Genomic DNA, 24,632 nt, shown 5'->3' with positions numbered 1-24,632 from the left:
CGTGTAGGGTCACTGGTCTACTTGGACAGCAAATAAAATGTATCTGATGTATATCTGCGTTACAGCCATTACAACCCCTGGTTCCAATCAACACCACTGTAAAGGAGTCAATATATAATGAACCAATTCATATCAAACCACTCTGAATAACTGTGCATCTCAGTGACTGAGGTATGTAGAAATTTTGAAAAATTGGTGGAATTCCTCTTTAAATGAGTGAAGTTAATGAACAGAACTGAAGAAGCTTTAGTATGCAGGCTCAAAATATACCTTCTAAAAGAATAAATATGCCAAAAAAACATGAACAAACATTCTAGTGTAATCTGTATCCTCAGCACACAGTCTATCACCATGGACAGAAATGTTATCACGCTTCCGTGTGCTCAGTAAAAAAACAGAAAATCATTTCTCTCATGGCACAGAACAGTATTTCTTTAAGGAATCCTCTTTTCAAATGTTTTAGAACCAAAACTTGTTGTCCTGTGGTATCATCTCTGAGTTTATATGAAGTATATAAAGAGGAATCTCAGCTGTAGCCATAGATTCCCAACAGTATACACACATATACATGCCAGACTGATGCCTCTGATCGCCGACTATTGTTCCTGCTTCCCCTTGGCGTCCGAAAGCAAACTCAGAGGGGAACCCAAAATCTGATAAATGTTTCGACTTCGCTTCACTGACACGAACAGCAGAAACCTGCTCTCCCTCCAGCGTGAGAATTCCTTATGTTTTCATTGTTATGAGCGAGAACTGATAGCATCTAAATGTGTGAACATGAGGTGGGAGGTCTGGTTTGTGTGCGTGTGTGTGTGTGTGCGAGCGTATGTGTGTGAAGGGTCAGGGTGTGGCATCATGTACATGCGGCAAGTTAAAAATCACGACAGACCAAAGTTGTAAAATACCTTTTTTTTTTTTATTTCACATAAGAATTTCACATTATTTTTTTTTTTTTATCAAACGTTTCTCTTTTCTTATATAATCCTCTATATATACATAATATACACTTTACATAATACGTACAAAATACAGGTAAGATCTGAGGAAAAAAATGATAGGAACAACTCACTGTTAGTCATGTACACCTGCGTCAGTCGTACAAACAATCGTTCAGAACTTCGCTACAACAGCTACACTGGATGCTGTGTTGTCAGTTTGAGTGTGTAGTGGTTTTGTTTTGTAGTGGAGGAGTGTGTGTGTGATTTGTGTATATTTATATACACAAGTGTTATTGTCATAGGTTTTTGCTATGCAAATATATTTGTAGACTGCAAGTTAGTAGTTTGGTCCTATTAAAACTGTTCAAAGATGGAAGAAGTAGGTTTTGGTTCACTTTAAATGTTAGCCAAACTTGGCAGGCCAGCGTACCACCAGTCTCACAGGGCCAGACGTGATTTCGTAATGAGAATACACTCCTGGGGACAACTTAACTTCTGGTGCTAGACTCTGATTTCACCACTAAGACTATGAGTAAACCCAAAAGCTTAATATATCTGTCCAAACCTATCGGGACCCGACTGCTCACATCTTCTTTTCTAAAAAATATGGTGGGCTCAGCTTGGTTCAAATTTTACATTTGGGCTCTCAGCCTTCTTTTAAGAGATTTCACCCCCAGCTTAAATTTTACTCCTTACCTTATTCTTCTTTCCTACTTTCATTACCTTACAACTGTTTTTAATCTGGTATGCTGGAGTCAGCCACTTGCGTTGCTGACAGAATTGAGCAGCTCAAAGTGAGAACTGCGGTTTATTGAAAGGTCAGACTAAAAAAGTGTTCGAAATGTTGCTCAAAAACACTGCTCGATTAATAAATTTGTATTTTTTTTCATTTGTCTAAGACCTAAAGGCAGCTGCTGTTCTCATTACATTGTATTTTAACCAGCATTATCATTAGAAACATCTTTTTTTGGGGGATTTTTGGGTGATGATGGGCCGGTTTGGGTCAGTTTCTGGTTTTACTCAAAATGCAATTGCGTGTTGGGTTGGACTGTTTTTGGATATGGATTAAAATGTTCACCCAAATAAGCTTTAGTATGCTCTAAAATTTGCCCAAACTCCTGTAGTCTGTGCTCTGGAGCACACAAGCAAAACAAACTAGCTGGCAAAATGCTATCATCATCTTTGCCTTACAATATGTGACTTTTTTTACCACATGTAATGTGTTTTCTGCTCACACAGCACACATCAACATGCTCAACTGGACTTTTCAGCCACGCTAATTTACATTACATCCATGGGCTAATGACAGGCTTGCTGTCCACTGGACAATGTTGACAAGCGCACCATCATCCTGTTTTGAGCTCTGCCTTCACAAAGTTGTTCTAACCCTAATAAGCCTGTTTCCACCCAGATTTAGCCCAAAATTTCTCAAGTTGTCCCCATACGTTCTCTTTATGAGATAACATCTGGCCTCATCATGCTCCTCCTCTAATGTACAATCTGGGAATACTGTGTCTATTTGGCTGATTAACATGAATTCTTCCTTTTCCCTCTTGCTCTCCTTCTCTCACATACACACGCTCGTTCACTCTCTCAGGAAAACTCTCATTCACTCCTTTCTACCTCCTTCTGTTTCACACAGTAAACATTTTTCATCTTTTGTTCATTATATACAGCAATTTGTTCCGCAACACACTTCATAACTTATTAACGTTTTAAACAAAACATGTACAAAAGCGAGACGGGGTGTGTTGGTGAGTGGAGTGTGCTAGACTGTGTGTGTGTGTGTGTGTGTGTGTGTGTGTCTGCAGTGTCAGCATGTGTGTCTTGTGGCAATTGATTTAGTTCTGATAATGAACACTCCAGTCCAGTTGATCTGAAAAAAAACAAAAAACAAAAAAACAGACCCTGCTTCTCTGTTGCTACATGAAAAATCCCACTGGAATAACACAATAGACAATAACAAAAGGTTTGATCATTGTACACTTTAGAGAGAAGCTCAGTGGTCTTTGGCTCATGAGATCGTCGACCTAGTATCTACTACACTAAAGTTGTCTCTGGACAAAACTCCTGAACTCCTCTGCTGTTCCTCAGCTCACTGCTCCTCCAAGAACTGAGCACAAAGATTTGGGTTTGTCCAAAAGTTACACTTGGGTAATGTCTGAGAAAAGTTTTTTTTTTCCTTCACGAAAAGCATCCTTGCAGACAAAAACAAAAAACCCTTTTCCCCAGGATTGTAGAAAGGTAAGAGGGTTAACAAGCCCTCTTAGATCCAGTAAACTCTCTCAGTTTAGGCTGAATAGCTTTGGAGTGCTTCCGTTTTGCTTTCCCTAGTGGCCAGCACTGGGCTTTTTGAGAACTCCTCCTGTGTGTTTTTGGTTGACACAGGCCACCGTCGTTGTAGTCTTAGAGACAAGTCTATTGGGGTGTGTAGTCCTTTAAATGTTCTTACTGCAGGACCAGCAATAATAATACAGGCAGCAGTGTTGTGAGGATGGTCAAGGACGCTGTTGTGACCGCTGAGTTTGTTCGCACACTTTTCTGGACCTCGGGCAGGACCACTGGATCATCTGTGAGGGAGAGGGAACAGAGAGCTTAGCGCTTACTTGTATAAAGCATGAATAACTTTTAGTAGCAATTGTGATCCAGACAGTTTACACTAGTTTAAATTCTCTAACTAAAATGATAAAGAAACAACCTCAAGCAATGTTTGTCTTTCATGTTACAAGTAACATTTCTGACAAACCTTGCCGTAAGTTTGACTTTGGTGAACTTTAGCAAGTAAATTTCTGTCGCTAACCAGTAACATAACTGCTCTGGCAGTGTAAAGGTAAATATGTAAAACAGAAAAAAAAAAACAATTGTCTTAACACAATATATGATGTATCTATTTTTCTTGGCTGGCTATACATGAATACGGAAAAGAGATGCAGCATGGTATTGGGAGACTGGATTGGCAGCTGGTGAGTTAGCTAGTTGACTAAATGCACCAAAATGGAGGAATTATTATGAATAATACTTCAGTCCAGTCCAGCCTTGGTCATGCCAATTAGGTTTCATGGAACTTTCTTGAAAGTCTTTAGAGCTGTGTGGGCTACCTGTGTAGAATGCATGAATAAATGCACACCTGCTGGTAACCTGTTGGAGGTAGTATGAGCTCCTCCTCCACTTCCAGTCTTGGTTCCTTTGCCTGGTCCAACCCTAGCCTCTTGGGATCCTGAACAGAAGAGAAATAGAACGAATGAGCATAAAGCCTGGACACGACAATGCCACAGATCATAAATCTGCTTTTTAACCACCGGGTCAGCAGGGCGGCGATACTCACCATCATTAGCAACCACGTCCACCCTCAGCCTCAGACACTCCTGTCCATGGTGGTGCAGTGGTTTAGCTGTTGAAGACACAAAAGAAAAAGATAATATTGAAGGGAGGATGAAAGAGTGAGAGGAGGTGGAGACAATTAGCATTAATTAGAGGCTAAACTAATGGCCTTAGCCATCACATAGTAGATAATCTGGTTTCTTTAGCTAGCCAGAGGCTCAAGACTTGGCCATCTGGACCTGTGAACTGCCTGTCATACCATCTATTATAACCCTGTGTGGTCTAATCCCTAATTTCTCCTGAGCCTCTTTCACAAAGAGCCCTACAGCACACCTTAAAAAGCCAGCTGGGCATTAGCGATACCTTTCATAGTTCCACCAATCATCCAAAAGTGTATACGCCGAATTCATTTCCACTATACTATGCTATCTATTTATGTTACAGAGAGATAATAGGAACTGAAAACTGAGCCTTAAAGCTACTCTCTCACACTCCAGTCCACTTTCATGCAAAAGTCCAAGCCCTGTTTTTACAACTGCCCTAACTTAGCATGTGTGGCACACAGAGCAGCCAAAAAGACACGTAGTGGTTTCGTTGCCAGTTTTAGAGCCCAAGAGTGTAGACTTGCACGAAACGCAGGGGACCTATTCATTACTGACGTGCTGAAATGGCGTTCAAAGTTGACTCATGCACTCACTATTCCTCCTAGCACCTCGTGGTACCATAAATCTATAACTAGAGCGTCAAGGGTGTGGATTGCATTACTCAGTCATACACTCACAAGCACAGAACACAAGTCTTTAACAGTGTTCCACTTAAAAATGTGATTAAAGTAGCTTAACTGCTGTGCTTTTGACCAGTTTACAGTATTTCAGTATCATGTTTAGTAAATATTCATGTAATGTTTGTGTGACTTATCTGTTTTAGATATACAAATATATATTTTAGATATATCTAAAATAAATGTTGTAGGTTAATAAGCTTAGTTCCCTACAGTCTATTGATTTCAATGACCCACTTGGACATCTGAGGAACTCTATAACATATCATCGCTGTCTTAAGAGAACCTTTTAGCACTTTTTTAATACCACATCGGCTACCCTTTACAATGTGTGAACATTTTATGACAAATGGGCCAGTAGAAATGAATACATTCTTACAAATGAACAGACATGTTAGACATTAAGAACATTTATTTCCTTCGTCTATGAGGTTATTATCACGGTTATATGTACATATACATATATAGATATTTTCTTATGACAGCAACAACATCTAGCATACATTATATGTCCAAAATGTTACAAACACTTAAAGTAGGTGAATTCCCTAACTAGAAGTCTTTAGTTTTGGACATACTGTGTACAGTGGATGCATTTTCACCATACATAACACTATACTTACAGATGTAGTAGTAGCTCTCTCCCTGGCGGAACTCTTTGCCCAGGGTAAAAGGTGTGAAACGTTGGAACTTCTCTGAGAATTTCTCAGGTGCATGCGGAGCAAAGGGGTGGCCACACTCCCAGCGCATCTGGTCATAGGACTGTGGCCGGCAGGCCTCATAATCCTCACGCTCCACCATGTACAGCACATAACGCTCAGCATCTTGTGACAGCACCTCGCCAAGTGGGTAGTGGGGGCAGACAATGTCCAGATAATCATTCAGGCGCACCTCCACAGCGTAATTGTTCCACTGGAACCTGCAAAAGACAGACAGGTCAGGTTAAAACACTGATATCCTAAACACGGTACAACAAATAGAATCCAGTCCACATTTTTGTTCTGTTCCAGCTCCCAACACCTGATTAAGGTAATTGGCATCCTTGATTACCTGAGTCAGGTATGTATAAAACTGGAACAGAGGAGAAACATTAGACTGGGGTTTCCCAGGGACTGAGTTGTGAGCATCTAATGTATGATACTACAGCTTAATTGTATGTGATTAACTTTTACAGAACAGAATAGAACAGAATAGAATAAAAGGTATGTAAACAAACATGTGAGATGCACTGATCCAAGTCCTCTCCTGATATTGATCTTGGTATGTGAACTCACATCTAAGGCACTCATTTCGTAGTACATAAACATAAACATATAGCGCAGGCTAATAAGCTGTTGTGCAGAAGGTTGTACACCAAATACCTTTTTAGGACTGTGTTTCCTTTTGTGTCACTGCCAAGAAACAGTAACAAATGCATCTGACTGAAAGTCAATCTATTTAATAAGGTGTTAGAATCTGCATTTTGGGCTTATGGTGGATCAAATACTTTCCATAAAGTACCTCTAATAGCCTCATCAACCATTAAGCCTGAGGTGCAGTCTGTTTCCTCCAGTATCTACAAATAAACTAGATTTTCACCAGTCTATGAGCGATCTGCATTTATTACAAAGCTCATGAGAAACTGTGGTCTAACAAGTTTCAGTAATAATCCAGTACATCAGAGCAATGCATCACTAACAAATACCATTTCAACAGAACAATAGTCCACTTAGATCATTACTCTACAATGAAAGAACTGTAACAACAAAACACAACCTACAATTTCCACCATCTGAAACAATAAATCATATAGACTAATGCGAGAGACTACAGAGAAGAGAAATGAAACACTACAGTTTCAAAGGCGCCTAATAATGTAATGACAATGGTCAAAATGTGTTTCTGACAGGTGGAATGAGTAAGACAGTGAAAGAAATTACAGGTCACTGAAAACACCGTCTGAAAGCACAGCCACAGCCGTCGCATCACGACTACTGTCTGTCATCTAGCCTGAATGCTGAGTGCAGTGCAATCACGACTGCAATCGCCCCCCATCGATTGGAAATGTGTGCTCAAGGAGCAGTGGGAAATCAGCGAGGGCCAGAGAGAGGGAACAATGGCGAGACGGGGGAGGAAAGTCCAGCTCTTTAAAAAAAGAAAGATTGATGTGGTGGATGTATGAATATACGGAGAGCAGAAGAGAGTGTATGAATATTCATCGCTGATATTGAACTGCTGATTGGAGGATTACAATGCGGGGTTGGGCAGCGGGGGCAAGACAAAGGAAACTTTGAGTGTGTGCGTGCGTTTAAATGTGTGTTGTCATTGATCTTACACCCCAAAGGAGAACTGGGTGTTGTTTGCTTCAAGATATTAGAATGCTGTCAGGATCCCATGCAGGGTGATTGACTATTGATGTCTGCATCTTCAGCCACTGGGAACTGGCCCCCATAAAACACACACAAGTGTGAGTTATTGAGGAGAATGTATAATTGAATATGATAGTGGGCGATATGGTGAAAATGCAGCATCACGATACAAGAGGACAATAGCACAATTACAATGATGGACCATATTGAGAACAAACATCTCCAAGCAATAAGACTATTTTGTTCATGTTCTGTGTGTACAAAATTATAGAGAAAGATATAGTGGTTGGCGCCGGTATTTAATCGATACTGGGGTACAACGAGCCAAATTTAGACCCAGTCATGATATTTATGTCATCTTAATTTGGTTAGTAAAGAGTGGTAAACTTCAGAACTTTAGAACATTCAGTGAACTTTCAGTAGCCCATCCTTATATATATTCTCATCATTTCATCATTTTGTAGTTTTTTTCACATAATCATGAACGTATAATAGTCGTCAGCCTCTTAGTTTAAACAAAACATTGCATAGGGTATGTTTACAGTTTCAGGCCATTTACATCATATATATGCTAATGCCTAGCCTCACCTGTAGTTCCATGGTTCATACAAGGAACACTTTTTAATATCTTTGCGCATTAATACAGGATTCAGCTGACACGCGTGCATGAGCGTCAAGTATTTTTATCAAGGTAGTCTTTATCATGGCTCAGCCAATCAGATTTTAAAACTAGAACTATCTGTGCAATGACTGATATTTTGATTCGCCGTGTCCTTCATTTTGCCAGTTTATGTAAATCTCCCACTAGTGACAACTGGTTACTGGCCAAAAGAATCTTCCAAAATTTGCATCCGTGTTTCCGAAGGTGAGGAACAAGTCATAATGGACCAAATGTTGTATGCAAAGCTACACATTGTTTGTTGTTGTTTATGCGCTGTTTAGCCAGTTGGTCTAAATCGGTGCTCTTTATGATGCATGTAGTTATTTAGTGCTCTAGACATATCCAAGATATACTCAGAAAAGCATCTCTCACACACATTTAGAAAAGTAATTTATTACGATAATGATACCATATCGCCATATTTACTACCCCTAATTGAAATGATGCAAAGGAAAAACGTGCTCATCCTAGGAATGGCATGCGCAAAACGGGGAAATAAATCTGTTCTGTCTACAAACTTTGACACACTCCCCTCTCTCATTACACACACACACACACACACACACACACACACACACACACACCCTGTCTGTGCCACACTCCCCCTTTCATTTGACATCCACTGAGGGAGGGAGCAGAGACAGTCTGACTGTCTGCCTCTTCTCCCTTGTTTCACTCCTCCTTCAGCTTTTCTAACTCTACTGGCTCACTGCTATCTCTCCTTTTGCCTGCCCTACTGACACAAACCTGCATGCCAGAAAGAGAGAAAGAATTCAAGTTTGTGCGTTGGTGATTAAAGCCCCAAGCAAGAATCACTGCAGCTGTAGGCCAAATAGTTTAGCACTGCAACAACAGAGTCTTTTAAACAACAAGTGAGGAATACTACACTGCAGACGATCATTAACGTAGCCCTCGGTGACCTCTCCGCTTTATCATTTCTCGGCAGCTTTCCAATAGTGATGCAGTGTTTGCTCAGTGTAGCAAATGGCCCGATTGTTTCCTTGTATTTGATCAAGCTGTTTTTCTACCGTTGTGGGCAATTTTCAACTTATGCCCGCTATACCTCTTTAACCACCAGAGACTTTTATAGTTAGCACAGTTAACTATGAACTAGGGCTGTCACTAGTGATTAGATGAGAAATCAAGCAATTTACTGTTTTTGTTTGAATAAAAAAAATGCCCATTCAGGCATAGCCTTTCAAAGATTTCAAAATACTTTTTAGGAGAAAGCTAAAATTGGATTGTCTTTTGGAAGAAAACAAAAAAAAAAAAGTAAAAATAATCATTTAATGTGCTTTCAGGCTCCGTTTCTTACTGCAAGGGAGCAGAAGGACTTTTAAAACACGCATTATCATACAAATTGTGAAGTCATAACTGCAGATTCATCAAATCAATGATTTTTTAAAAACAAGAAATCCTGGCAGCCCTACAGTGAACAGCAACTAGTATCCACCAATTAGCATTAAGTCATTTACATTCACTTTCACTAACTTATCAATTTAAGCATCTTTTATATTTCCCGTTTATTTAGTGCTACATAGTGCTTTTGTTGTTTTTACAACTAAAGTTTACATCTTCAGTTATTAAACTGAACATATTAAACATAGTAAGCCACCTTTACAGTCATGGTACTGTTTCAGCAATTTCCTCACCACTGCTTTCAAACTGGACAGCCCCCTAAAACTTTCCCTTTCATCTGGTAGTAGCTCTGTGCAAAACTCATTCATCCATCCATCCATCATCAGGCCCAGCAGTAGCTGCCAGCTGGGCCCCTCCAGTTAGTCTCTCATTGATGTGGATCAGGCTTTTCCTTTTGGCCTCACACTGTGCCCGATTGTGGATCCGTACACAATTTCACTAGGAGCTCTGAATAATAAACTAATACATTGTTTGTCAACTGGTATCACAACATCAGCCTCAGCAAGACTGATACTTCAGATGTCTGCAGTATGTAGATGATCCATTAACGAATCACTGACTGTTTTACTGCATGCTGTGCACATAGTGACCAATTACAGATGTTTTTGGGTGTCTGGATATTCCAATAAAACAAGTAAAGAGATGTTTTTAAAGAGATCGTTCCACCAAACTGATTCAAAGTCAGAGTTGACAACACATCTTGGACTTGAACTAGTTTCTTATTGCAGAGTGCCTCTATGACTTAATATTCATTTTATTAAAATAAATGATAGCACCTTCCATTTTGCCACTAACAAAACAAACATAGCACTACTGAACCTTCATCAAATGTTTCAGTAGTGATTGTTTTGGTAGTGACAATATATTAGCTACTTTTGAATAACTCAAAACGATAGCCAGTACATGACTAGCAAACACAGCTTTGAAGTCACAATATTTTTCTTAACATTTTCTTAATTGCAGAAAATGTGTTTTAATAATGACAATTCTTAACGTTACACTAAGTAGCTAAAATAAGTCTCTATGGCCTAAAATTCTTTTTTTACTTAAAAATTGAGATGGACAGGCATCTCCCAATAGAAAGTATCCTATACATGATTATTTTGTATATTGATTGTATATCTCTATTAATGCCTTGGGTTTAATTAGATCATAATATAATCCTGGTAAAAATTTAGGGTATGGATCTAGGGTACCAAATTGTATTTTTATTGTTATTAATTTTTTTCACTGTGGGACAGCAGTTCAAACTAATTTGGCAGAATGGTCCACGTAGCAAAGTACACTGCAAGTATGTTATGTTACAATATAGTTGCGATAAAGTTGCAATTGTGCTGTCCTTTCTAATAAAGTCTCACTCTCTCTGTCCTGGGACAAAACGATTCAGTCTGTGTTTCTTAATAGCAGTGAAGAGTTTTGGATAAGGTTTTACAAGTAGAGTAATGGATCAGTACATACTGAAATATTTGTACCAAAAGCTTGATTGAGACTGACACGCATTTACACACACACACACACACACACACACACACACACACACACACACACACACACACACACACACACACACACACACACACACAAAGAGGCTCAGGAGAATTTCAGCTGCTCCCATGTGAAGCTGATAAATGTAGGCAGTAGCACTTTGGCTTTATTTCCCCCGTTTGTGTGTGTGTGAGACGAGCTCCACATGTTGGACTAATGATCAAAGTGTGTGTTGTGTGCGTCTGCTCTGCGTTGGTGCTTGATTACGGACCGCCTGGACAGACGATCTGTCTGCAGGCTTCACTAAATGCCCTCCAAACACAAACACACACACATACCAACACACACTGCCCTTTTAATTGGCCGACTGCTTCGCCTCACTGCAGACAACACAAACACACACGACATGAAGAAAGGGGCTGAGAAGGCAACCCAAGAAGGGCTTTAGAAAGATAGAAGGAGCACTGTGCAGAAAGTGGGGGAATACGGCTAAATAGGAATGGTGACTTATCCCTTTAATGCAGAGGTAAGCATGCACACTAATATATATATATATATATATATATATATATATATATATATATATATATATATATATATATATATATATATATATACACACACACACACACACACACACATTGTCAATTTCCATGTTCAACAGTGACACTTTTAATGAGGTAAAGGGGCCAAAGCTGATGTCTCCAAAGTCTCTGAATGAATAACTGATGAAACATTAAATGGTAAAACAAGGCTAGCAAGCATACCTGAAACTACTTACTACATCTGAAAAGTTGAAACTTTGTAACTTTTTGTGTTAAAGTTTGCTTTGGTTTTTTAAAACCCCAGAATGCACACACACTGTTAAAGGTCCTGATTAAAAGCTGTTTGCGGTATGGCCCCAATGTGTTCATCAAAAGAGGGTCGGAGGGGGGGCAATTAAAACACAAAGAAGGGTATTAAAGCGGCCCCAGAGGGGGGCAATTATGCTGCTCCACCCTGGCCCCCGGGGGCTAGGAGTCAGAGGGGAGCGAGGCGGAGAAAGAGGGAGAAAGAGGGGCAGAGCAGGGAGAGGGGGATGGGGGTTGATCCCTAGGCAAGGGGTCAGTGGCTCTTCTTGGGGCTGCCCAGTGTCTTTTAGACTCTTACAGTTTTCTTCATCAATGGCTTTATTCATACAGTGAAGCCTTTCACTCTCTGCCTTTTAATGTCTCTCCTCCCTTTACTCTCCCTCACATGCACCACTAATCTCAGAAAGTGGTTGACACCCACCAATGCTCATTAGCTGTTGGTGTTTTGTGTTCTCCCTTTACTTGAAAAGGGCTTAGAAGAGAAAAGCTTAAAAAAGAGCAGCAGTGGTTAAAATAGAAGCTGCCACCAACAGTCGTTTAAAAAAAAAAAAAAATCTGTGAAGTTTACCTGGTCAGTAAATTGGCTGTGATTAGTTAGCAGTTTCATGTGTGTTTTAAGATCTACTCCTTTCTGTTACAGTAAGTATTCTGGAATCTATGCATGTTTTGTTTCTGATCTCTTTAGTCCATTATTACTTGGCCTTTTTTAAAAACTCTAAAATTGATTTCTAACACAACAGTTAATGACAGCATTAGATAAAACAGCTAAAACCATTCACTTGCCTCCACCTCTGCTCCTGTACTTTTTCTTTTTCTTCTCAATCCACTATTAAGTGGTCAAACAGAGCAAACAAGAGGCTCTCTGCAACCTGAGATTGATTAGTAGAAGTATGGGAGAAATTTAGGAAGAAATGGGTGTGTGCTTTTGAGCATACGGTAAATGATATGACTAAAATGTTGTTGTTTAGCTGTTTCATCAAGTTGGAATTTTTTACTGGAATCCACGGTTGCTGTGCTGCTAATCTCTCTTCTTTTAATCTTAGAGCCAGAGTTGCGTTTCTCCCTCCTCACCCATACAACCTCTCTGTCCATCCACCCTCCTTTCTTTCTCTCTCTCTCTCTATCTGGCTGGAATGTGGGGGCTCTGGGGGAAGGGATGGCCTGCTGAGGGGTAAAAGGTTGAGGAAATGCTCTGAGTCAGCAGCACAGAGCGTAACCCACGCACACCCGCACACGTGTGCGCGCGCACACACACACACACACACACACACACACACACAGACACAGATATGAGGCTGAGTACCGAACACAAAAATGTGTCAGCAGTCATTCATTCCTGATTCACCTGTTTTACGGTTAAGCTTTTGACTCTTTCAAGCACTTTCACCACCTGATTCACCATCAAGTAACTTTCACTGCCAGTCAGTATTAGCTGATATAAAGTACTGGATTCCACCCTCAGTATATTCTCTGAACTTCATCTTTTCTCTCTTTCTCTCCCGTTTGCTCACACCTGTTGACACTCTCTCCTCTCCTTCGTTTCACACTTTCTCTCTCTCCCTCCGTCCAGCGCTTTCAGAATTCAATTAACCCTGAAACCCTGGGACACATTTTTCTCCTCTGAACTTTTGTAGCTGCCTCTAATAGTGAGTGTTGGTCTTCCGGGTGACTGGCTCAGAATGCCGTGGGGCTGGATAATCGGGTGCTCGGAGCGGCTGGATTACGGAGCTGGAGCTGCGGAGAGGCCACATAGCCCTATTCATCCTCTGCAAACCCTGCTTAATACACAGAGAGAGAGAGAGAGAGAGAGAGAGAGAGAGAGAATAAAAGAAAGAATGAAACAGAGAAAGAAAGAGAGAAGCAGACAGAAAGAAAAAGAGATAGAAAGTGACAAAAAGAAAGATAGAAGTAGTCAAAAAAGGAGACTGATAGCGAGAAAAAGACAAAGACAAATAAAGAAGAAAAAAAGAAAAAAAAAAGAAAAAAAGATTATACAGAAACAGAAAACAACACAGAAATGAAAAGAGAGATAAAGTGACATAGAAATTGTCAGAAAGAAAAAGACAGAAAGGGAGAGAAAGAAAGACTGAATGAAGAGAGAGAGAGAGAGAGAGAGAGAGAGAGAGAGAGAGAGAGAGAGAGAGAGAGAGCGCGCTTGGGGGGGCCCCTCCATTGCACCGAGTTGCTTTAATAATGAGAGTTCCAGTGAGAGCTTGGGACGAATGAGAGAAAGAAAGGAGAGGCGGAGAGGTAGATGCTTTACTGGCGAGATTAAAGAAGAGGAATGAAAGCAAAGCTTTGCCCAGAACCGCTCTCAGCTCTGCGTCAATAAAAAAAAAAAAAATCGAAAAGCACTCGAGCCAAACTGTCCTGCTTTTGAAGTGTTCTCAAGTACTGCACATGTGTACGGGAGTGTGGACGAGTGAGACAGAAACAGAGGAGGAGGAGAGAAAGAGAGAGAGAAAGAAAAGAAAGGCGAGAGTGGTGCTTTGATACGCCAAAAAGACCAAGACCCACTCTTTCATCTCTTCATCTGTCCATCCATCTCTGTCCATTCTCTCCTCCCTCTGTCCGTCTTTCATCGCTTGGTTTGACCCCTCCTCTTCTAGGCCCTCCAACCAATCACAATGCAGCTCATTGGAATGTCAGGCATGCTGGTCAGCGACCTGCCTCCTGTACCGTTGCCACAGAGACCCAGTCTGGCAGTTCCGCCCTTTAAAGATAATATTGCCAGCCAGCTCTCTTCATCCCTCTTGATACACTTTTCCTCATCAATCTTTTTGTTTTCCTCCATCTGTCACCTCGTCTATTGTCTCTCCACATCATTCCTTAAAAGTTGTCTCTCTTTCCCCCTTGCTGGTTTAACCCTTTCTCTCCTCCAAGCGAAAGAATGACTGAACTCTTTCCTCTATTGATTAAATGAGGTGATAAGGATGTTAGCATTCTTCTAGTATTGAACCGTGAACATGCCCCAGCTTCCACAGGTGGGAACAGCAAGGGCTTTCGTAACCCGTAACCTTTTGTATATTACAATATAGAAGGAAGTTGAGGCTGTACTGTTTTTTTAGGCCGTGTTTTTCTCCCTTAACTCTGTTATCACGGTATCAGGGTTAACATTAACTTACTACACATCTGTAACTGAATCATGAAAGTAAAAACAAAAACACCAGCTGCTGCTACTGATCACATTACCACCATGAACTGACAAGCAAAGTCCTACTGACCCACTTCATGTGTCTGTCCACTGCCATACAGCCTGTATTGCAATGCTGTTCTTTATATTTTTATGCACGTTCCTCATATCAAATACACTCATGGACCACTTCATTTGAAAAACATTTGCAACACTGTAGGTTCACTTAGCTGGTTTATACAGCCTGTAGCTCATCTGTTGATGTACAATTTGTACTAGTCGTCTTCCAACCCTTCATGAGTGGTCAGCTTCTGACCACAGAGCCACTTTTCACTGGATATTTTTGGATGGGGGGCTTACTTTCAACTTAGCAGCTTAGTGTAAAAACCACAGCAACACTTGTATCTGCACCACACACACCAAAACTCCACTATGTTGAGAACAATCCACCAACCAAACAGTATCTGGTCAGTATAGGTCCTAGTCACAAAGTCATCCAGTGACAGGTTGCTGACAAACTGTGCAAAACAACAAAAATATTATTTATTTAGTATCGTAAGTAGAACATGGACTGCTTATATATAGCAGATATACCCTAAAGCTAGAAACCTCTCATCTGATCACTGTGTCCCTGATAGAGGTCAGTAGGTCGTATTCGTTACCATGAGCAAATTCACAGCACAAAACCAATCAAGAATATCGACTGTCTCTGCTTGACCTGCCGAAACCCTTTGTGCTCCCCTATTGAAATTAAAATCAAATACAATGAAACAAATTAGAGCAGCAGTGAGGAAAGAGAGCGAGAGACGCAGAGAGAGTGACACTTTTCCCTCCAGTGTCATTGTAATTTATTATTGTTTATTGCTGTTTTGCAGTCATTTAATTGTATTAATCGCTTTAGTGACTCTTAAAGCAGTTCCAATTATGTGCAGATCAAGTTCAGTGGAAAAGAAGGAACCTCTTGTGAACTAGGTCTGAACGGTTTGTGGGCCTGGGCTTTGTCTGGCCTGTAGGGGGCACTGCCAATCTGGCCAAAGCTGGTGGCCTGGTGCCAGAGTGGTGTGCGTGCGGTGCCTCGTGGGAATGGCCTATCGCCTTCAATCCTGAACATTCAGGAGAAGGACAAACAATGTGGACAGACGAGCCTAAACCACACACTGGGGCCACGTTTACCGCAAGCAGAGTCCAGTCTAGCTGTGGCCAAGACACACACACAAAATTCATGTCCTGCAAATAATTTGCATACAATAAAACAGACAATCAGATATGCCTTCTCAGTAGCCCCCCCCCCAATTCTCTCTCTCTCTCTCTCTCTCTCTCTCTCTCTCTCACAATAATACAATAGGCCAAACTAAAACTGTCCAAAAGTGTTGCACAAGAGTGTCCAAACCAAACTGGTGCAACGTACGTATGTGTGTATGTGTGTGTGTGTGTGTGTGTGTGTGTGTGTGTGTGTGTGTGTGTGTGTGTGTGTGTATGTCGAGAGAAGTGCTGAAAAAGTGGTGTTAGGTCTATAGGTAGGACTGCAATGATTCACAATTCATAATTTCACACAATACAGTGGTGTCTCGATTCCATGTGTTTTTATAATGCAACAAAAATGAGCAGGTGCTGAAAAAGTGATTTACATTATGTTAATGTTTCTATTTTTTAGTTCACTAGTGCAGTCAACATTTTTGTCAAGTACCATATGTTCAAACAAAGTCTGTGCTTAATGGTGCCCTGGTATAGCTCTAGCTAATATATTAACCACAAGCTAACACAAAAGCCAAAAGCTAACATGCTAGTCATGATACAATGATACGAATCCAATCTGATACACTGTGTTGTTGCATCCTTGTTTATTAGTGATATTAAGTTTGACTTACACAGAAAATGGAACTCAACATGGGAAAAAATTAAACTCAATCATGCCTACAGCCTATCAACACGTCTAAATAACCGCAGATTTATTGGCGCAATAGTGTGTGTGAATGAGACGGGCTTGTGTAAGAATCAGACTTTGTGCGTGCGCGAGTGTGAGAAAGGTATTGTTTACTGTGCGTACAGGATGTGCCGTTTTCCCGGGAAAAGAGCTGGCCAGGAAACTCACACTCAGGGGGACAAACACACTCTCTCTCTCTCTCTCTCTCACTCTCTCTCTCTCTCTCTCTCTCTCTCTCTCTCTCTCACTCTCTCTCTCTCACTCTCTCTCACTCACTCTCTCTCACTCACTCTCTCTCACTCTCTCTCTCTCTCTCTCTCTCACACACACACGCACACACGCACCTCTTAGCCCTGATTTTTTTTTTTTATCTGACATCCTACAATCTCAGTATAGTTGGGAGGGGGGTGTATATTTACAATTTATCACGTCTTACATAAATATCAACATTACAATATTACTATAATAGACAACATGTTATATAAAGAGTATATAAGAACAATCAGTGCAAGACAGCGCAGACAGTGTTGGGGTGAGTGTGTGCGGAAGCTGAGGCAGATCTGGCAGGGGTCAGAGACCTCGACATGATTCACCAGACTTCAGATTAAAACACCAGATCACACGCTGTAGGCCGAGGTGGGGAAACTAGAACAAAAGGTGCTGCGTGGCTATTCAGAGAACAGAGAAGGATGGTGGTGGAGGTAACAGTGGGTGATAGGGCAAAAAATAATATCACAATACCTGAAGACATTTCATTATACAGAATATGCATCACAATGTTTAGTTCTGGGGTTAGTGAACATATTGAAGAATGCTCAATATGCCCCAGCAAAACAGACACTGGCTAGTTACTGGCTGTTGTTGTTCACAGGCTGTCTATAACTGGTTTAAATCAGTTTTATTTTAAATGCAGTTTTTCAGTGTTCTAGAAGTGCTGATGATACCTAGGACATATCATCAGGAATATCATGATATTATAGTGATAAATTACGATACCATGTCTTCCAGTCTTTATTAAGTTGTGCATACTTGTCAAAGTGGTTTAGGAAACACTATTACTACTTACTGTGAGCTATATTGAGTTCTAGTGCTTGTTAGCAGCATTAACCTTGTAGCTCCAGGTCTAAACTAAAGAAGCAAAATTTGGACTCTAAACATGTCTTGGCTGATCAACTAACTCAGGGGTAAGCGGAAAATTAGGTAAATTAATCATTCAATAATCTCTATGTCTTTCTCTCATGTATGTTAACTGTAATTGGAAGTAATTTTGTATGCTTACACATTATCACATACATATGTACATTATATGTATATATATATTTTAATGTAGCAAAGTGCTGTTTGACTGAACAGAGACTGATAGAGAGACAGAGAGAAAGAGAAAAGGAGGGAGTGGTAGTGAGGGCATACGGAGTAATGGTTATGGCTGCCAAGAACGATAAAAGATCATGGCAGAGAGAGAGAGAGAGAGAGAGAGAGAGAGAGAGAGAGAGAGAGAGAGAGAGAGAGAGAGAGAGAGAGAAATCCTACACACTCCTTTCTTTCTAAAGAGGGTAAAAGGAAAAAAGGGGGCACATAAAGGAATGAAAAGAGGAGAGGGGGGAATGTAAGGTGGGGATGAGAAGCAGAAAAAGAATGAAAGAGTGAAACAGTGAGAGAGAGAGATAGAGAGAGAGAAAATGTGAGTGAGAGAAGAATGAAGCGGCGAGCAGGGGAAGAGAGGAGAGGGCCGAGCGGCCCCATTCAGAGACCACCGGAGAGCCACAGAGAGAGTGACACGCTGCACAGAGTGAATGGCACTTCATCACTCACTCACACACTGTGACAGGGTGAGTTAAATGGGACGGTGACGAGCGAACAAAAGCGAATCGGTACTTTATCAACAGGGTTATAGTCTCCATCCCAGTCACACACACTCACACACAAGGTGACAGGCAGAGTGAACAGTACTTCATCTGTGTGATGAACTCTGGCTTGTGATGGTCACACTAACCCCGGCTTTGTTCACCGGCAGACCTGCACCGACAGCTCAGCTAATTTGGGGTGGAACACACAACAAAAAACGGAACTTACTTAACTGCCCAGAGCCTCAATAAAAAGGAAAAAAAAAGAAAGCAGCCAATGTGTGAGAAATGGAGCAGCGAATGGGACCTCCTGACTAAACTGCCACAGCAAAGCGTCTTTAGAGACAGATTAATCCGTATAAAGAGTCTTTACTGAGGGCGAGATGGCAATGAAATAGGGCGACAACACAGAAAGAGAGAGGGAGGGAGAAAGATGAGGGGAAAGAGTTAAAGAAAAAAAGAAGGAGCAGAGCAAACTTTGTGCCAGTGAGGCGAGCGGTACGGTGGGCGAACGGCCAGGAGTGAGAGAGGTGTGGAGGAAAAGGAGAAACAGGTAGAGTGAAAGAGAAAGAAAGAAAATCATGAAAGTGAAGAAAAGCAAAATAAGAGAAAGAAAAAATGTTAAAACAAATAAATATATAAATAAGAAGAAGGAAAGTAAAAGAAAGAAAAAGAGGCACAGGGCTCTAGGGATTCACCTGAGTTTTAAGTTTACTATAAATTCAAAGCTGTATGGTTTCAATAGTCCTGAACAGAGAGAGAGAGAGAGAGAAAAATCAGGAGAAGGAAGGGTGAACATGAGACGAACGACATGTCATGAGTGAGATGTGGAGAGGGAGAGACACGTAGAGTAAAAGGTAGAGAGAGAGAGAGAGTATAGAGGAGAAATAATGGCAAAACAAACTAGAGAAAGAAAGTGTAGAAAAAGTGTAAAAAGAAAAAAAAAGAGGGTAAAAGTAAGAAAAAGTGAAAAAAAAAACAACAGGGCTGCAGTGCCCTAGAGATTAGTCTCAATTTCAATATTGCTTGGCATCAATATAAATGGGAGGGAGGGAGAGGGAGAGAGAGAGAGAGAGAGAGAGAGAGAGAGAGAGGGAGAGAGAGATTTGGGTGAATGATCTGTGTGTTTGTAGTGTTTGAGAGGAAGTCAGGTTAATGTGTGTCTGATTTACTCTGTGAATCAGAACCGAGTGATGGAACACCACACACACACACACACACACACACACACACACACACACACACACACACACACACACACACACATACACACACATACACACACACACATACACACTCACACTCACACTCACACTCGTATTCTCTGGTTGATCTGTTTCCTCCTGCTCAGGACAGAAGCAGCAGTGTTCAGTGCTCAGTGATTCAGTGCTGACTTTAACAGACGGAGCAGTACAGCATGCAGAGGCAGGCACAACATGAGCACGCAGCAACACATCCACTGAGTTTACTCTCTGAAACCAGAAACACAACTACACACACACACACACACACACACACACACACACACACAGAGTAGCTGTCAAATAACAGCATCACAGCTCATGCTGAAACAGAGCCATGCTCTGCTCCCAGCCACCGACGACCTTGGAGTCAACCTGCCCCGAGGCATGCACACACACACACGCGCACACACACACACACACAGACACACACACACACACACACCCCTTCAGTCCTCCCTTTCTCAAACAATACACAACTGAGGCACCCACATATACACTGTAGTCAAACTGAGCTGTATTACTGCATTTATTCAGCCTGAAAATGATTCTTTCTTGATCAATACTTTAGAGCTGGACGATTAATCGTTTTTATATAAAAACGCAATTTAAAAGCATGCAGTTTTCAAACCGCAGGTTATATTCTACGTTAATTAATACTGTCCAAGTTTTTTACCTAATAACATAGAACTCACAAACTAGCAGTGTGGCACACTATATATAGCATGCATACAGCAAGTCCTAAGAAACGGACGTGATTGTCTTCTTGCTGAAAACAGGCTTGGCGCTTTATTTACAGACAATGATTGCATTTAAATCGCAATTGCAAAATTGGTGAGAAAAATCACAATCTGATACTTTCCCCTCAAATCGTTCAGCCCTACTACTTTAGCTGTTCAGTTTTACCAATTTTACAAGGAAATGAGAGAACGAAAGAGAAAAATGAAGGGACAAGGAAGACAAAATAACTTTCAGCAAATACAGAGTCAGGGTGTAACAGATGCTGAGACAACAGGATTCAAGAATTAACAGAAAAAAGTACCTCCTTTTTTCTGTGAAAGTAGGATTAGAGCACACAGAGAGAAAGTAGAAAGACTCAGCTGTAAAGTCCAGTGATAAAAACACAGCAAGCTCCGCTATTCCACTTTTCTCTGTGGGAACGTTCGTTGGCATTTGGCTTCTTACGTAACTGTTACATCTTTCAGGACAAAGTAATTCACTTCCATTTTGTGGCATATGCCTTACTATGAAGAATGGATCCTGTGAGGGTTTATGAGAGCAAGAGTGCACACCCATGTGCTCTGTCATACATTCTTTTGGGTCTCCAGTTTTCTATTCTCATTCATAACTTTCTGTCACGTCTCTGCCTGCAATTCATTCCCACTGCTGGCTCCAATTCCTCCAACCCAACAAAGCTGAGTTTTTCTTTGCCCCCCCTGCGGCTCTGCCTGTGCCCACAGCATAAGGGTCAGATTACTCTAACCCTGGACCCCAGCAGCGGATACCTTCTTAATCACCTTATCTTCTAACACAGAGCTTCTCGACTCCAGTCCTGGGAACCTTCAGTCTGAACACACCTGATCCAGCTCATCTGCTCATTATCCAGCCATTCATGAGATGGATCTGGCGTGTTTACGCAAGGAATACGCAAAACTGTGCCGGATGGTGGAACCTTAGGACCAATGTCGAGAGAAAACCAGTGATCCAAGGGATGACAGCCGCTAGCTACATCTTGTTTGTTTAAGTATGGGGTAAGAAAACTGCATGCATATCGCTGCTGTCAGAAGAAAACCTCGTATCTCTATTTTTGTTGTTTTTCATTTTTTGATGTAATTTAAAAATGCCTGTTGCCTTTTACATTGTGTGTAAATTTCATGAAGAGTGAACCAAACAAAGCCCAAAATGACTCGGGAAAACGTCTGGTTCCACTGACTTACATTAAAAGTAAAGCAGGTTTTTTCCTTTTCCTGTAAAGTTACCATTTTGGAAATACGAGGTTTTCTTCCCACAAGAGCGATATGTGAAAAGAAAAAGTATAGATGTGAACACTTTTTTTTTTGCTTCAACACCGAAAACATCACTCTTCTGCAAAAAGTTACCAAAAAAAGTTACCAAAAAGTTGCACCAAAAACATCTTAAGTTACACAGAAAGCAGCAGAATAAAGAAAGCACTATGCCCATTGGGTAACCCCAGAAAGAAGGTTACACTTATCAACGTCTGATATATCCTTTGAGTCATAATACTCAGGAAACCTCCTGGGCTGATGATGATAAGCTACCACTTTATCTTCACTATACTTGAGATATTACTGCAAGCAAACTGCTGTGGACAGAGCAGGCCAGGTCAGGCTTTCAGAGCTCTGGTCATGGTGTACCACCTGTACCACCATAATCAGCTAATAAATAAGCCCTTCTGGAGCTGAAGTGGGTGTGCTGAAAACAGGAAAAAACATTCAACTATGCAAAGCATGGTTACTCCAAGACCTGGATTGGGACCAGACACTCATTGTGGACTGAGATGGGGGTGGTGAAGTTCTCATGTGTTCTACATGGACTGAGGCAAACAGTTCACTCAGACCTAACAGACAGCCAATAGTAGTATATGGTTTTCAACAGACTTCATTTACATATGGCAGATTTTTATATTTAATGCAAAAGTAAGTGGACACTAGATATAAACTCAAGTCAGAAACATGCTCCGAATACTTTTTATTAACACCAAAGTGTCAAGAACCGAACACCAACAAGTACTGGTGGACATCTAAATAGACTACACTATGCTTACTAGAGTATTCTCTCAATGGACAATTTATAATACTGTAAAACGACCATTTGAAAGTATTTTAGTGCAAAATGAATAAAAAGCTTTGTCGTTCAGGATTTATGTGCATCTCATGTAATCTGATGTCCATATCACTGTCAATGAAAGCTACACTAAACTGCACTACTAGGACTTAAGCATCTCCCTGATGAGACTGAACTGTAGTACACTACGTGGGGTTTCAAAGTCCTGCTCCAGCCTACAAATCATGAGTGAGTGAGTGAGTGCGTGCGTGCGTGCGTGCGTGTGTGTGTGTGTGTGTGTGTGTGTGTGTGTGTGTGTGTGCTACCACAGAACATGCTGAAAGTTGTTTCGAAAAGAAAAAAAAAATGAAATGTGACTTACTTTGGGTTTGAGCTATTCCAGAAAACGCTGTGTCTCTCGGCTGAGGAGAGCCAAGCGCAGGCGCTCACTACGATGCAGGGAAGCCACAGCGAGTCCATGACGGAGACTTCGTAAGCCAAAACTCAATGAGAAAAAAAGAAAATAAGAGTAAAAATGAAATACAAAGTGTCAGCTACTTCCCGTGCAGCTGTGCCAGTAGTTTTCGGTTAGCCTATCTGCAACTCCAACAATGTTTTCATTCGCGTTAATGTCAGCAGTTCCGCATAAACTCGTTACACAGCAGCTCTGCTAGTGAATGAAGTGCTGCGGCGCGAGTTAGTTTTGTTGAAAAGCTGTCGATAAGGCCACGCCCCCCCGGCGCACGCAGCCAATCAGAGCTCGCTTCCACTGCCCCACGCCACAGAGAGCTTTGTCGCCCTCTACGGTTCAGTCGCGTATGAACAGTAAATGGGGGCGAAGAGAAGGATTAACGAAGACTAGACTTCTTTCACAAATGTACAGTTTTAAGCAGATAAAGTATTTATCGTTCGGACTTGTTTTCTGGAAAAATAATGTTCAGTGCTTTAAAAAACCCACTCGTCCACCTGTTTCTTCCAAAGTATATTGTTAAATGTTTTGCGCGTGCGGCTAAACAAAATTTCGGTTTGCTCCTTATTGGTCAAACAGCGCACTGTTTCACTAGTTGGGTGTATACGTCATTATTTCGTCATAATATGACTTGTAGGGCAATAAATAGGGATAAATATATGACGATATTGTATCGCTATTGTGATTAAATTATGTCACAATATGCTTTTCTGAGTATTCCATTTCGAAGTGAGCATAATTAGGCCTTTTTAATTGGATCTAGTGCAATGCAGTTTGGAAAACATTGAATAAAGTCACAGAACTTATAGGTTTATTATTATTATTATTATTATTATTATTATTATTATTATTATTATTATGTTCCAACTAATTTAATCTTAGAAAAACTAAATATCATCATGCACATCGTCTATTGTTTAGTATTGTGCTATAATTTTTTTGCCACATCGCCCACCCCTACACTGAATGTTGTTTCACAGTTGATGGGGCTATTTAGTTTTGGCAACAAGCTGTGTCTGCTTTCATCATCCCTCAATCCACAAACAGGTCCACTGCTGACGAAGGACAAACTTGCCACCTTGATCATAAGCCACTCTTGAATCTAGGTGGGAGTTAATAGCCCAGGCTAAATCTAATTACCACCGCCTTACAAGAGTTATCGCCTTACATTTACACAGCTAATTGATTAAGCATGTGTAGATGATAAGGCCAAATGAGTTAAGCATCCAGTACACAATGCTTTGTGTGCGTCTTGAATTAGGGCTCATGACGTTCTTTCAGCAAAACTGGTATTTGATAAATCTGTGTCTGTCTGGCTGTTTCCATATAGCTAGCTTTTCCACAAGGCCACGAGCTACTGTCACGATGACTTTTAGCACATTAACAGTCCTCTGGTATTTCCTCCGTAGGTAACGTCCTCAGGATCCTGAAGG

At 41.0% G+C, this 24,632-nt stretch overlaps 1 protein-coding gene across 1 annotated transcript; it reads right to left on the bottom strand.

Moving 5' to 3' along the window:
• Positions 1-1,321: 1,321 nt before the first annotated feature.
• efna1a (ephrin-A1a) lies at positions 1,322-23,394 on the bottom strand. The gene is made up of 5 exons (XM_036567171.1): positions 23,113-23,394; positions 5,664-5,959; positions 4,264-4,329; positions 4,066-4,155; positions 1,322-3,508 (listed from the first exon to the last, which is right to left on the bottom strand). The coding sequence occupies exons 1-5, from the start codon at positions 23,208-23,210 to the stop codon at positions 3,387-3,389; spliced, it is 672 nt and encodes a 223-aa protein (XP_036423064.1). The 5' UTR covers positions 23,211-23,394; the 3' UTR covers positions 1,322-3,386.
• Positions 23,395-24,632: the final 1,238 nt, after the last annotated feature.

Source organism: Colossoma macropomum, unplaced genomic scaffold (genome assembly GCF_904425465.1).
Source record: "Colossoma macropomum unplaced genomic scaffold, Colossoma_macropomum, whole genome shotgun sequence".
Taxonomy (NCBI): domain Eukaryota; kingdom Metazoa; phylum Chordata; class Actinopteri; order Characiformes; family Serrasalmidae; genus Colossoma; species Colossoma macropomum.
Note: the sequence above shows the minus strand (reverse complement) of the source record. Positions and strands in the feature narration are given on the sequence as shown.

Excerpts from the sequence above, each read along its gene's own strand:
- efna1a (XM_036567171.1), bottom strand. The coding sequence starts at position 23,210 with ATGGACTCGCTGTGGCTTCCCTGCATCGTAGTGAGCGCCTGCGCTTGG. Across the intron at positions 4,156-4,263 it reads GGACGTGGTTGCTAATGATG|GATCCCAAGAGGCTAGGGTT; the intron begins GTGAGTATCGCC and ends TCTTCTGTTCAG. Across the intron at positions 3,509-4,065 it reads CTCCAACAGGTTACCAGCAG|ATGATCCAGTGGTCCTGCCC; the intron begins GTGTGCATTTAT and ends TCTCCCTCACAG.